This window comes from Bacillus rossius, chromosome 7, assembly GCF_032445375.1.
Source record: "Bacillus rossius redtenbacheri isolate Brsri chromosome 7, Brsri_v3, whole genome shotgun sequence".
Classification (NCBI taxonomy): Eukaryota; Metazoa; Arthropoda; class Insecta; order Phasmatodea; family Bacillidae; genus Bacillus; species Bacillus rossius.
Window position 1 is genome coordinate 68209428 of NC_086335.1, and position 15155 is coordinate 68224582.

At 53.9% G+C, this 15155-nt stretch overlaps 1 protein-coding gene across 3 annotated transcripts in view; it reads left to right on the forward strand.

Moving 5' to 3' along the window:
* The window catches only part of LOC134534297 (uncharacterized), a 20195-nt gene continuing 5040 nt past the window's right edge, over positions 1 to 15155 (forward strand). Inside the window, exons 1-2 of one of the 3 annotated variants that reach the window (XM_063372641.1) lie at positions 1 to 482; positions 4116 to 4359. In XM_063372641.1, the coding sequence (XP_063228711.1) occupies positions 452 to 482; positions 4116 to 4359 (275 nt within the window). In that variant the 5' untranslated portion in view covers positions 1 to 451. Of the gene's footprint in view, positions 483 to 4115; positions 4414 to 15155 lie in introns of all 3 variants that reach the window. The other 2 variants (XM_063372640.1, XM_063372638.1) reach the window with 2 other exon arrangements.

A 15155-nucleotide genomic window follows, 5' to 3' on the forward strand; every position in this document is an offset into this window, starting at 1 on the left:
TATCATTCGCCATGTAATTAGTTTCAATTCTCTTGTAACACTACCATTACTTAAGTGCTGTTACTGAAAATTTATAACAATAGCGCTCTCGAAATTCCATATTTTTTTTTTATTCCAAAAATCTTGTGAACACTTTTGTGATATTTACCGCCCTTTCAAAAGACTTAGTAAATATTTGCTGAAATAGAGCAGTCGTAATGAGTTTGGAGCGACAGCTCTGAAATAATCAACCTTTTGTCGGAACCCCACCCTCGCCGCAGAGCGTCGAGGACTCCTGGGTGCAATTGAAGCGCCTGCGGTGGATGACGGAACGAGCGTCGTGCGGCCCGGTGCGGTCCGTGCGACCGGGGACTCCCCGCCCGCCTACGGAACACACTCCTCCCGTCCGGCAACCCCGCGTCACAACACGGCAGCTGTGCTGCGTGGCATCGTGTAACAGAGCGGAGCCTTCATGTCCACCAAGTCAACATCTCCTCCGCGAGGTAAGGTTCGCTTTTAGCTACGTCAGGTTCCTAAACAAATCACTGCTCTGCACTGTATAATTTTTTTTGGACGTGATAACGTCCATAGGCGTGCCTACAGGGGGGGCCAGGTGGGCCATGCCCCCCCCCCCCCCCCCACCTAATGTAATCACTCAGATCGGCATTTTCTCTAATGCGTTCGTTAATATTCGTATATTCCTGGCACTGTGACACTCAAACTGTTTTTCAGTGTTGCAGCGTGTTAATTAACAATATTTTTAAACATTTTATCGTTCTGGAAATACAGCCGCCTTAGTTTATTTAAAACACGAGGTCATGGCCAAGCAAAAAAAAAAATAAAATAAAAATATTTTAAGAGGTTTGTTAAAGTTCTGTTGTCTGAATTGCTGTGTTTGCATTCACTAAACAGAAGTTCATTTCAAGGTAGATCTGGACCAAACTATTGGAAAATTCGAGGGGGAAAAATGTGTAAGTACCCTTTAAACATTGTCTATGGAAAAATAACATTTTTTCAAGATTGTTAAAATTATATGGATATAAATATTAACCAGTAAACATATCTCGTTGATACTTCAAAAAAAAAATAAACACGGCAATGAGTGAATGTATATAGGCTATTTAACATTCTAAATTCAGCTTCTGATTAAAAAATTTAGCAGGGCCCCCCCTAATGGAAATGTCTGGGCACGCCTATGATAACGTCTTATATATCTATGAACGCCGGTTGCACGCACGAAAAAGCATGACTTTTTGTCAAGTTCAGCCTGAGCCGAGCGTGCAAGAACCGGCCAACCACCGTGCGAGAAAATCTTCTATAATATCAAACAGGTTAAGGCGGACTTTTTAAAAGCAGCAATTTAAAAAGTTTGATTTAATTGTCCAATTTCGTCATTTCAAATTAACAATTTATTGATACTGATTTGATATCAGTTTATTTCTATAACTAATTATTCGTGATGATATTTAAACAAATTTTTTAAATTAAATTTGCAAAAACTGTAAATAATATTTGAAAATTAAAAACTATGCCATTTTTCATCAATGTTTTCTTATGAAGTTATCACGTAAAATTATCGTTCGTAAACCGACTTTAGAGACAACCCCCCCTCCTTTTTTTTTGTAAATGGAACAGATATATACACGTAAAATTCCAGATGCTTTTTAATTTGTACATTTACGTGAAAACAACTTTATGACTACAGAATAGTGTTCGCAGTAATTACAATGGCAAATCTCGTTCGAGTTCGCTAATGGGCAATATCCGACGAAATGGGTAGAACCGGGGAAGGTTTTTTTAAAAACAGAAATTTCTCCATAACTCCTATAATATGACGTTTGAACGTTTTGATACCCGTAGGAGTAGGTAATACTAAAAACTTTTGTTTTAATAAATTTTTTATATGACCAACCATTACTGCAAGGGGTGGAAATAACCAGTTTTGAAAGAAAAAAAGTCATTACTTTTTTTTAAATAGACATAATATAAAATCCATTGTAATTTATTGTATAAATTTAAATTTGGCTAAAATTTTAGCTGAAATATTTTTTGATAAAACGATGTATTACCTCAAAAACAGGGATTGAAGTTTGGAAAAATTCAAAACTTCCTTAGTATAAAAATTATTCGATTTTATTTCAAACCATCTTAATAATATCTTAAACCATGGTACAAATAAAAATTTTATTCGACCACTTTATTATTGCAAGGGATGAAAAATAGTGTTAGACGGTCGAAAAAAAAAATAATAACTACCTTAGTTGGCATAATCTGAAATTCGTTCAAAGCTATTAAAGGGTGGATGCATTCGGTTAAAAACGTTAACAATATTTTCACTGCATGGAAAATAAGAACATGTTTAATCGATCATTTTGTAATATTGGAGAACATAACTATGCTATGAAGGATACACTAATTTTTGAAATGTTTCAGAAGTTTATATAAGTTTCCAAAATATTTCCAGAAGAAATAGGTACTTTGTAATCTGCTTACGCCTGTAGGCTGTGATAAAACGAATTTTTAAATTTTCTTTAATTCCTAAAATATTTTTCTTGAAATACTTTCCTTTAATTTCGAATCATTCGAATAATAATGATTTGATGGTATTTGGGGATTTGAGGAATTGATTGGCTAATTTCTCATAAATAGCCATTATTTAAAAGAGAGCGAGAGAATAGATCACGGAGCAATGTCACTGGAGCATTGAGGGAAATGAGAAAATAAAAAAAAGGGGGGGGGGGGGGGGAGGTGGTCTGTAAAGTCGGTTTACGAACGATAATTTAACGTGATAACGTCATAAGAAAACACTGATGAAAAATTGCACACTTTTTAATTTTCAAATATTATTTACAGTTTTTTTTTTCAAATTTAATTTAAATAATTTGTTGAAATATAATCACGAACAATTAGTTAAAATGCAAGCCCTAACCTGTATGATATTACAAAAGATTTTCTCGCACGGTGGATGGCCGGTTCTTGCACGCTCGGCTCAGTGCGGAACGTGACATTTTTTTCGTGCGTGCAGCCGGAGTTCATCGATTTATAAGACGTTATGACGTCAAAAACCGGAGAACTATTAACCGTCTCGCGGCTAGGTCCGCCACTTGCCCCACCGAGGGCAGCCCGGCTCTGACCCGTGCCTTACTCTATGTCTCGGACCTAGAGTCGCGTCGCGCAGAGAGCCGACCTTCTCCCCCGGCCAAGGAGAGACTGCTCATTTCAGCTGGTTTTCGTGTTCGTCTCTGCAACTGACTGATGATTGCTTTACTGCTGAGGTCCCTGTTGAATCCCTATGCTTGCCTTGTTTCTTGTTCTGTGTCACGGGTTCTTATGTTGTTCGTTCAGCATTAATTGAAGACCTTGGTGCAAAAAGGGGATAAGTCCACTTTTTACCTAAAATAATTTTATTGGTTGACTATACAGTAAAAAAATCACTGCATAAACTGGTGCAGAAAGGGTATAAATACCTTTTTAAATGCCTTAGCAACAGACTGTAGAATGTTATCCCCTGTAACCTTTTGGTGCATAAAAGGGATAAGTTGCGGAGTTATCCCCTCTATTTTCCTAACTTATGTTCACAGTTACAATTAAAATTATTTTTCACCCATAAAAATCACTTTTAAATATTCAACCTGCATATCTCGCTTGCTACGTCGCCTCTCATCATCTGTTTTAGATGTGAACATGAAAACATATAGCTGGAACGCACTCTATATGCTCGAAGGTGATTACTAAGTATAATCTCTATGGAGAAAAAATAAACATCTGTTCGTTTATCAAATATGACAGAAAGTAGTGATGAGTGTACAGACCTTGAAGCATCTGCAGCAAGGTCTTCAATTATGTAATTTCATAAAACTGAAATATAATTTGTATAACTAGTCTGGCAATTATTTTAGTAACTTTCCTGCAAAAAAACTTACAATCCCGCTATACAATAATTATATACCTAGAAATATAGACAATTAAAAACATAGGTAAGAGCTTGCACTGTCGATAACGTTATTTTGAAATAAATACTAGATATTAAAAGAGTGTGTTTAGTTAAAATATGCGTGTGCTTTCAAGCATGAAGTTATTGTAAGGGGAGAGGCAGGAGCCCGGAGGCAGTAGCGAGGCCCTGAGTGTGTGTGCAGGCGGAGACAGCAGACCAGGCGCTACTGGAGCAGAGCTGTGTGCAGGCGGAGACACAGGCCGCAGCGGGCCTGCAGGGAAGGCGACAGCAGACCGGGCGCTGCTGGAGGAGCGACGCCGCCTGGAGCAGAGCTGCCTGGAGACCTCGCGCCGGTGCCTGGGGCTGCTGAGCGCCTCGGAGCAGCTGGGGGCGGCCTCGGCGGCGGGGCTGGGGCGGCAGGGCGGCGTGCTGCGGCGCGCTGAGCGGTGCGTGGACTCAATCGACGTCGCCCTGAGGCCTGCCGGTGTGCCGGAAACTAGGTATTTTGGCACGTTGACGACAGTCGTCGTACCCTCCCAGATACAGAGGCCGTACCTGGCCACCGACGCGGGCCTGAGGGGGCCTGTTTTCCCCCCCAGTGAACCCCAGTGTGTGCGACGGCCAGGGACGCACCCGCGTGCGCCCTAGCATGCCAACGAGTGTTTTTTCTATGTGACTTTATCTTTTATTTCAGTGTGTATATATTTGTAAACGATTAAGGGATTTGAATGTGTGTAATTAACTTATTTTATTTATTATTCATTGTGCAAGTTCGCTGTGTAATTAATGTCTCGTGTATGTCTTTGTAAATAATTCAATAACTTTTTCTGAAGTGTTTCGCCGTAGTATGTAATTGCAGCCTGGCGCGCCGCGGGACGGAGCTCTCTCCCACGCCGGCCGATTTTCCCCTCCCTCCCCGCCACCCGCGGGCGCCGGCCCGCGGGCGAGCGGGGAGAGGCAGTCGCGTCCTGGTCTCGAGCGGAGACAGACGTGTTCATTGCTCCGCGAGCCGCGCACGTTGCGCTCGGGATTGAACGTTCGCTCAGTCCGCAGTCGGTCACGGCAGCTGAGCGGCCACCGCGAATCAGCTTAGCATTGTTAACTTACGAGTCATCGGGAGACGTGTCTAGCGGGCAGTTTCTACAACGCGAACGTGGTGCTACGAGTCTCTGAACTTTTCGCCGTCCACGGAACATTACGTAACGGGCCGCATATGTACAGCGCTCCGTCTTCGGGCCCTCTCTCACTGGGTCAGCCTAGCATTAATAAACTTTACGATTCGCGCCGAAACGTATTTGAGAACCGCCCCGTCATCAGGGAGTCCGTGTCGCCGTGGTAGGGCACTTGTTCCGCGACGGTTCCGCCAGGCTGCGGCAGGACTTTATAAGCGTTAATAAAAGACGGCTCGTGAAATTCGTTAATGCCGTGTTCTGCTTGCGACAACCTACCAACATTCCTCGCAATCACTTCACTCTCCCTCCAGGTCCCGCCTTTCCTGGTCCCGGCCACGTTGGCCTGGACCCACACCTCTCCGACGAGGGCAGTACGGGCATAACAGGACATTTATTTCAACGGGAAAACGGGGACCTGAAGCCGAGGGACGTCATTTGGCGCCCAACGTGGGGCCGTAAGCATACGCAAGCGCACGCAAGCGCACGCAAGCGCACGCAAGCGCGCAGGTGCAGGACAGAACGGAAGCAGGTGCGGCTGCGCGGCGTGGGAGCGGCTCGAATTCGAGACGTCGCGCCGGCGCGCCGGCGGGAGATAACGCAGCGCGGGAACGGCGCGAACACGAGACGTTTCGGCGAGAGATAGCGCGTCGTGGGGGACAGAAATACAAGACGGCGGTGCAGCGGTATCCCGGACTGAAGATAACGCGCTGGGGAGGATCGTATTGTATTACTGGGGGAGATTGTGTTCACGATCCGCGGATCAGTAGCACAGGAGGACAGGATGGCGTGGAAACAGGCGGGACAAGAAAGATACGATCTAATCAGTTTCGAAACGGACTTGTGTGAGGAGGGAGACTCCGCGAAAATGGACGTAAAAAACGAGGTTTGCGGGTCCGGCGGCGCGGCCGAGGGCGCAAACAGCACGGACAGCACAGTTGAGGACAGTAAACGGGAACAGGGGGACAGGCACGCGGACGCAGATGGGCCGGTAGTGCGGTACGTGAGCACGCAGTTTGAGTTGCCAGAGTTTGCGGGGAGAGACAACGAGGACCCGCGGGAGTTTTTGCGGGAGTGTGAACACCTCCTAAAACTGTACGAAGTGCGACGGGCGGAGTGGACGCCGCGAGTGGCGGGACAGCTCCGCGGCGAGGCAAGGAACTGGTGGTCAATGGCCGGGAGTTTTGATACCGAGTGGGGACATTTTGTACGCCAAGTCAAAACTAGGTTTGATAACGATCAGGCGCGGGCAATGTGTTTGCGGACATTTTATTGCCGAAACCAGGAGGAGGACGAGAGTGCAGAGCAGTTCATTTACGAGAAGTTACGCATGTTCCGCCGATTGGGGACAAGTGGGGACGTGAGTGCGGCGTTGCCAACCATTGTCGAACAATTGCTGCCAGAGTTTCGCCCCTTCATGAGGACGGCTGCTGGTCGTGACACGGAGGAGTTCGTGGCCCTCGCCCGCGTGATCGAACGTGACATGTCGCAGTGGAGGACGGCACTCAGGGGCGCGTGAGCTCCCCGTGCTCGCTCGGGGCCGCGAGGGGTCACCGTCACAGAGGTCACGGACAGTGACTTGACCGTGGTGAGCTACGCCGGCGGCGCGGGACCGCGCAGGACAACAGACCGCGGTGGCACCAGGGAACGCCCGGAACCAGCTGCGACAGGAGAAGGACGTCACGAGCGGACAGATACGAGAGAGAGGGACGAACGTCCGCCGCGATGCCGTTTTTGCCCGGACGCGTACCATTGGCATCGCCTCTGCCCCACCAGAGCCGCGTGGGAGGAGGCGCGCGAAGGCAACACGTCGCAGGCGGGAAACGCAGGACCGGGGGCGGAGGGACAACTGGGTGCCGCTCCCCGGCCCGCCAGCCACCGGCAGTCCCAGTAACTGACAGAACACGTCGACCACCACCGGCGCCTACCGCACTAACGTCCTGTATGCCGCCGGGAAGCAGGGGACAACAGGACTACTCCTCATCAGCTGTCCCCATGCCGAGGCAACTGCGGGGACAGCTGACTGCCGGCGCCACCACCGCGGCCCTGAGGCCGGGTATACCAGGGCCGGACCAGCCGCCTCGTCGACACGCCGTCGACGGGGTGGACAACCAGAGCGTCAGCGCAGGCATCCCGCCGGCCATCTCCGTGCAGGGACAGCTGACTGCCGGCGCCACCACCGCGGCCCTGAGGCCGGTTATACCAGGGCCGGACCAGCCGCCTCGTCGACACGCCGTCGACGGGGTGGACAATCAGAGCATCAGCGCAGGCGTCCCGCCGGCCATCTCCGGGCAGGGACAGCTGACTGCCGGCGCCACCACCGCGGCCCTGAGGCCGGGTGTACCAGGGCCGGACCAGCCGCCTCGTCGACACGCCGTCGACGGGGTGGACAATCAGAGCATCAGCGCAGGCATCCCGCCGACCATCTCCGGGCAGGGACAGCTGACTGCCGGCGCCACCACCGCGGCCCTGAGGCCGGGTATACCAGGGCCGGACCAGCCGCCTCGTCGATACGCCGTCGACGGGGCGGACAACCAGAGCATCAGCGCAGGCATCCCGCCGGCCATCTCCGTGCAGGGACAGCTGACTGCCGGCGCCACCGCCGCGGCCCTGAGGCCGGTTATACCAGGGCCGGACCAGCCGCCTCGTCGACCTGTCGTCGACGAGGTGGACCACCGGAACGTCAACACGTCGGCGCCGGAGCGAGCCGCGGACCTCGCCGCGAGTTCCCCACGCCCGGACGGCCAGGTGGCCGGGGGCGGTGGGGGACAGACGACTGCACAGCTGGGGCAGGTCGGCCCCGAGGAGCCGGAGCTGCTGCGAATTCCTGTCCGCGCTAACGGGCGGGAGATGCTGGCCCTGGTGGACACCGCCGCCAGCCGAACCTACATCGCGGCCCACCTGGTGGGAGCGGAGGCAGTGACACCGCGGAGGGAGCTGGTGCAGCTGGCCACCAGGGATGCCGTCGTTGCAGCAGGGGGCATCACTCAGGTAACAATGAGCATCGTTGGTCACGTTAGCCACGTCGAGGCCTGGGTGGTCCCCGAGCTCCGCGAGGGGCTGATTCTGGGGGTCCCATGGCTGCACGAGGTCGACGCCACCGTGGAAGTACGAGCTGGCCGGATGCACTTCGGCACCCAGGGGCGCTGGACGGTGTACGGCGTGCACCAGGTTCCCCCCAGTCCCCCTCAGTCAGTCATTCGCCTAGAAGACCTTCAGCACGGTGTTCCAGAGGAGTACGTCGATGTCATCAACCATGTCCTCACCTCTCAGGCACAGGTATTTGCGGCCGCGGACCGGCTACGACGGACAAACGTGACGGAGCACCGGATACCGATGGTACCGCACCGCCCTCCCTTTGAGAAGGTATACGGATTTGGCATCCGGGAACGGGAGGCCATACAGACTCAAATTGACGAGATGTTACGTGACGGGGTAGTGGAACCCAGCACCTCCCCGTATAACTCACGGGTGGTGCTGGCCACCAAGAAAGACGGAAGTCTACGCTTTTGCGTAAACTTCAAGGCGATAAACAAACTGACCATTCCCGCCCCGCCCCCGCAGATCAATATCACAGACGCACTGGCAGGACTGGGGGACGCCACTATTTTCACGACACTAGACTTAAAATCAGGCTACTGGCAGGTGCCGGTATGTCTGGAGGACCGCCCTAAGACGGCATTTACGGCACCAGACGGTCGACGTTACCAGTTCTGCGCCATGCCGTTTGGTCTCATGGACGCCCCTGCCACGTTCCAGGCCCTGATGGTACGTGTTCTGGATGGGTACATTGGTGAGTTCGCCAGTGCCTATCTGGACGACGTTATCATCTGGTCCAGGACGTGGGAGGAACACGCGCACCATCTGGCATTGGTGCTAGAACGTATGGCCAGACACGGACTGACGTGCGCCCCAAAGAAATGCCACATTGGGGCCATGGAAATAGAGTTCCTAGGACACATAGTGACGGCGGAGGGGTGCCGCCCCCGACCTGAGCAGTTGGAGCTAATAGAGGGAAAGGGGGCACCGAAGACCAGGAAGCAGCTCCAGAAGCTGCTGGGGCTGCTCAACTGGCTGCGGTCCTTCGTCCCCGACTTCGCCACGGTGACGGCCCCGATGACGGACCTACTGTCGCCGAAGACTAAGTTCCGGTGGACCCCCGCCGCGGACGAGGCCTTGCGACAGGTGAAGCGCCGGTTCAGGAACTGTCACACGCTCTCACGCCTGGTGCCCAGCCGCCCCATCTTCATCCAGACGGATGCGAGTCGGGAGGGGATGGGGGCGGTGTTGTACCAGATGGATGACCGGGGCGAGAGGCGCGTGATCGAGTACGCCAGTGCCAAGTTTGGGCAGGCTGAGCGGAAGTATCACGTGAATGAGCAAGAGTGCCTTGCGGTGGTCTGGGCCCTACAGAGGTACCGTCACCACGTCGAGGGCCGCTCATTCACGCTGAGAACCGACAGCCAATGCCTCCGCTGGTTGGACTCCGCTCAGGGCCGGAAGTCTAAGTTCACTCGGTGGGCCATGCTGATCCAGGAATTCTCGTTCACGGTCGAGCACATTCCTGGACGTGAAAATCAGTTGGCCGACGAGTTGTCCCGGAATCCGGACCCTGAGAATGAGTTCCACGACGACCAGGGCTGGGAGGAAGTGCTCCTCCCTGAGCGTGAGCGCGGGGTAGAGGACTCGGTGCCGCGACCGTGCGCGTTGTACGCGCTGACAAGCCCCACTGCTCCTGCACCCGACGCGCGACCCGAGACTATGACTGACCTGCTGGCGTGGGTCCACGCGGCGCAACTCCGGGACCCCGACACCCGGACCCGACTGACAGAGTGTGGGGAGGGGGTGATACCGGGCTGCCGGAGCCTGAACGGGGTGCTCCAGACCAGGGGGGCTCACAGGTCGAGCGGGTGGCGGACCCACGTGCCGCCCGAGGCCAGGCGCTGGGTCCTGAGCTACCTGCATGACCACCCCCTGGCGGGACACCCGGGCGCGGAGCAGACGCTGCGTGAGGTCAGACGGACGTTCCGCTGGCCTGGCGACGCGGCAGAAGTGAGACGCTACGTGCGGGCCTGCCTGCGTTGCCAGGAGCGGAAGTCCAGGCGACCCGACGGCAAGGAGCAGCAGGTCCCACGACGGCCCCGGAATCCCTTCCACACTGTGGCGGTGGATATTATGGGGCCGTATCCTCGCACGTCCCGTGGTCGGCGATTCATTGTTGTGGTCACGGATGTCTTCACCCGCTGGGCGGAGGCGTTCGCAGTACCAAACGTGAAAGCCGGCACCGTGATTGCCCTGCTCGAGCGCGAGTTCTTCCCGCGATACGGGTACCCCGCGGTCCTGCTGACGGACAACGGGGTGCAGTTCACGGGGAGAAGCTGGCGAGTGTCCTGCGCGTGTTGGGGGGTGGAGCATCACACGACGCCCACCTACCATCCGCGCGCGAATCCGACCGAAAGGCGGAATCAGGACATTAAAACTCAGCTGCGCATCCGGTTGGACGAGGACCACACCAAGTGGGACCTGCACCTGCCGACGCTGCTGTTTTGCCTGCGCCGTCGGACGAACGCGGTCACGGGCCATTCCCCCGCTGAACTGGTGCAGGGCCGGAACCTCGCCCTGCCCGGGGAAGCGCGAGCAACCCCCGACTTGCACGACATGACCACGGACGATCTGCGCGAAGACGCCCGACGTCGCCAAGCTGACTACCTGACTAGACGTACGCCGCAGACGCACCAGCCCCCAGCACGACTAGAGCCTGGCCAGCAGGTGTTTGTTAAGTGTCATCACCTGTCGGCTGGCGAGCGGGGCTTTTGCGCCAGTCTGGCTCCTAAGTGGGCGGGGCCACAGGAGATCGTAGACAGACTGGGCACCACCTCGTACCTCGTGCGTCGCGCCGACGGACGGACAACTAAGGTGCACAGGGACGACATTCGACTGATAGGCGACCCGCACGACGAGTACGACCACGACGACAGCGGACCAGTGGACGGTGACGAGGCCGAGGATGACGTCACCGAAGGGGTCCTGGTCGACCTCGGTGACCCCGTGGTGACGCCACCGGAGCCGGATCAGGGACGTCGACGGGGACACGCCCACCCCAGGTCACTGCGGGGGGTGGGCAGGAACGTTGACAGGGACGACGACACACGGGACAGGACCGATGACAACGTCGCAGTAGGAGTCCTGGTCGACCTCGGTGACCCCGTGGTGACGCCACCGGAGCCGGATCAGGGACGTCGACGAGGACACGCCCACCCCAGGTCACTGCGGGGGGTGGGCAGGAACGTTGACAGGGACGACGACACACGGGACAGGACCGATGACAACGTCGCAGTAGGAGTCCTGGTCGACCTCGGTGACCCCGTGGTGACGCCACCGGAGCCGGATCAGGGACGTCGACGAGGACACGCCCACCCCAAGTCACTGCGGGGGGTTGGCAGGAACGTTGACAGGGACGACGACACCTGGGGCACGACACATGGACGGGCCCCCACGACGACACCGACTCAGCCTCCTACGGGGGGACAGCAAAAGGGGAACGGTGGTTGGCAACTGGCAAGAGGGGGCGGGGAACGGACGCCCGTCAGAAGGGGCGGAAGGGGTCCGCGTGGCGCAAGCATGGCAGAGCTGGAGCGCTTTGTGGACCGGGTGCTCCCGCCTGATGACGTCAGCGCCTACGCCAACGACACTGATGGACCGCTCATCGAGGACGTAACACATGACAACACTGCTCAGGGCGACCTGGTCGACCTGAGTGAACCAGTGGTGACGTTGCCGGAGCCTACCCAGAGACGTGGACGGAGGTACGTCCACTCCTGGGAACGGCGGGTGACGGGGACGGACGTGAGCAAGGACGTGACAGACGGGGTAACGGTCCGGCTCCTCAGTGGGGAGGGCGATGTCGACAGGGCCCAGCAGGTGGTCCTGGACTTGCCTTCCGGGGAGCCGAGGATGACCGCTCACGCGGGGAGGGGACCGGCGTTGCGCCGGTCCACGCGTGAGAAGACGGCCCCCCACTACCTCCGGGACTACGAGTGGGGGAGTCAGCGCAAACCCCGCGACGTAAGACAAACGACCGACGGGGGGTTACGCTGCAGCGTGATGCAGCTCCTGCCCCAGTTTGCCCGACCCGGACGGAATGACGTGACGAGCTCCGACGACCAGACAAGTGGCCGGACGCGGACGCGGCTGCCGGTCTAGGTCAGCGTCGGGGGCCAGGACGGCCTCGGGAGAGGGGGGGCATATGACGACAGTCGTCGTACCCTCCCAGATACAGAGGCCGTACCTGGCCACCGACGCGGGCCTGAGGGGGCCTGTTTTCCCCCCCAGTGAACCCCAGTGTGTGCGACGGCCAGGGACGCACCCGCGTGCGCCCTAGCATGCCAACGAGTGTTTTTTCTATGTGACTTTATCTTTTATTTCAGTGTGTATATATTTGTAAACGATTAAGGGATTTGAATGTGTGTAATTAACTTATTTTATTTATTATTCATTGTGCAAGTTCGCTGTGTAATTAATGTCTCGTGTATGTCTTTGTAAATAATTCAATAACTTTTTCTGAAGTGTTTCGCCGTAGTATGTAATTGCAGCCTGGCGCGCCGCGGGACGGAGCTCTCTCCCACGCCGGCCGATTTTCCCCTCCCTCCCCGCCACCCGCGGGCGCCGGCCCGCGGGCGAGCGGGGAGAGGCAGTCGCGTCCTGGTCTCGAGCGGAGACAGACGTGTTCGTTGCTCCGCGAGCCGCGCACGTTGCGCTCGGGATTGAACGTTCGCTCAGTCCGCAGTCGGTCACGGCAGCTGAGCTGCCACCGCGAATCAGCTTAGCATTGTTAACTTACGAGTCATCGGGAGACGTGTCTAGCGGGCAGTTTCTACAACGCGAACGTGGTGCTACGAGTCTCTGAACTTTTCGCCGTCCACGGAACATTACGTAACGGGCCGCATATGTACAGCGCTCCGTCTTCGGGCCCTCTCTCACTGGGTCAGCCTAGCATTAATAAACTTTACGATTCGCGCCGAAACGTATTTGAGAACCGCCCCGTCATCAGGGAGTCCGTGTCGCCGTGGTAGGGCACTTGTTCCGCGACGGTTCCGCCAGGCTGCGGCAGGACTTTATAAGCGTTAATAAAAGACGGCTCGTGAAATTCGTTAATGCCGTGTTCTGCTTGCGACAACCTACCAACATTCCTCGCAATCACTTCACTCTCCCTCCAGGTCCCGCCTTTCCTGGTCCCGGCCACGTTGGCCTGGACCCACACCTCTCCGACGAGGGCAGTACGGGCATAACAGGACATTTATTTCAACGGGAAAACGGGGACCTGAAGCCGAGGGACGTCAACGTCTTTTTAATTTTTATTATAATTTTAAAATTATTTTTGGGAATTTTATTTTCCATATAAATTGGTTACAAAAGGGTGAGTTACTACACTTTGTTAGTCTGGTTTACTCTACTTAGTTAAACTTTGCTGCAGTGGCCCGAGGTACCTTTTCTCAGGGGCCAATCTGATATTTTGCAAGTCTAAGACGACGTTAGCAGCCCGGATGATATTTCACCCGCTTGCAGTCACGCCCGGGGCCTGTAACATTATTTCCCTGCATGACTAAATTTTGCACACAACAGCTCTGGGCGAGTTGTTACCACTTCTCAGAGCCCAGCTTGGACCATCTCTTCCCGTCACATATATGTCTTAGTTTCAGTCATAGTAAGTCACGTTAGGGCGCGTTTTCCCATGCCGAGTGGTGTCGTTTAGTCCCCCCTCTCACCCCCCTCTAGCGAGTGGCATCGAAAGTTCATGAACCCAGCAGGGCGATGGGCCTGAATCAAGGCCGTTCAGCCTCCAGTTCTGCGGTGTGATTTGGAGACACCCACGCCATCTGACGAGCTCCTTTAGAACTAACCACCTCGTGGCTGACAGAGAAAAGCCCCCAGCGCTCCCTGTGCGCTTGAGATGGGTACTTCCATTCCCCCTCTCAGTTAGGCCGCCAGAGCGCAGCACTGGCTACAGCATAAGAACACAGGCTTCACCATCTCGACCTGGCTAGAGTCGATAGGCGGTTGTTTTCGGAGTGTCTCTCTAGATAGCGCAGTGATCGCGCGAACTTCGAGTTAACCACTCGGGTTGTGTTTTGTTTCTCGGTCCGCCTCCTTCGGGCACCTTCGGGCACCTTCGGATATCTTCGGTACACCCCCGCCCCCAACCTTTGTCCCAGGTGGCTGAACCCTGTTTTTAATTAAGACACTTCCCGCGCGCCCCTGGACTTCTGCGCGCGACCTCTTCCTGGCTGGTCTACGGTAATCGTCCACGCGGGTTCCGGCGGAGTCGTCACATTATGTAGTCAATATGCTACCAGGGATGAGATCCCTAGATTAGATAGCATAATATATCCAGCCAGTAGTGAAAAGTAGAGTTATCTTTTCAGTACTTCTTCTTCTATGTAAATTAAATTTAATTATGAACTTGTTCTTTATCTACCGCGTCGGGATCTGGCCAGCCAAGACACGGCACTGTCCGGAGTGACGGCATCATCCACCCTCCTTTGGCAGGGTTCACGAATCCACGAATCCGCGAATTCACGAATCCACGAATCCAAGAAACCAAGAAGTGGTTTGGAGATATACTCCTAGAGCCAGCCCCGGAGTTCTGGTAGTTTTTCTCTGGAGTCTTCCCAGCGCTGCTTCCTGCGATGGCCTAGGGACTACCGCCCTGGTCCTCTAAGGCCTATTGCCTCACTTTTTGATCCATCCCCCACCCAAATCGTCAACGATTCGCGAGTGAAAACAAGCTTAAAAGTGTCAGCTTACGGACCGATAGGAAGATGTGAACTTAAGTAACAGGAACTTACAAATTTATATATATTTCAAGACCAAATAATTTTATTGTTTTTTTTTGGGTAATGTGTTATGATTGGAACTAAATGTAATTTCATATTTACTCTTTTACACATTTATAAAATTAATATAATGTATTTAATTTAATAATTTTTGCTAATATTTAATGCGGTTTCGGGTCCGTCCGTAGCATTCTCTCTTTTTATATATAGATAGGCCTATATATATAATGGGTGATCAGT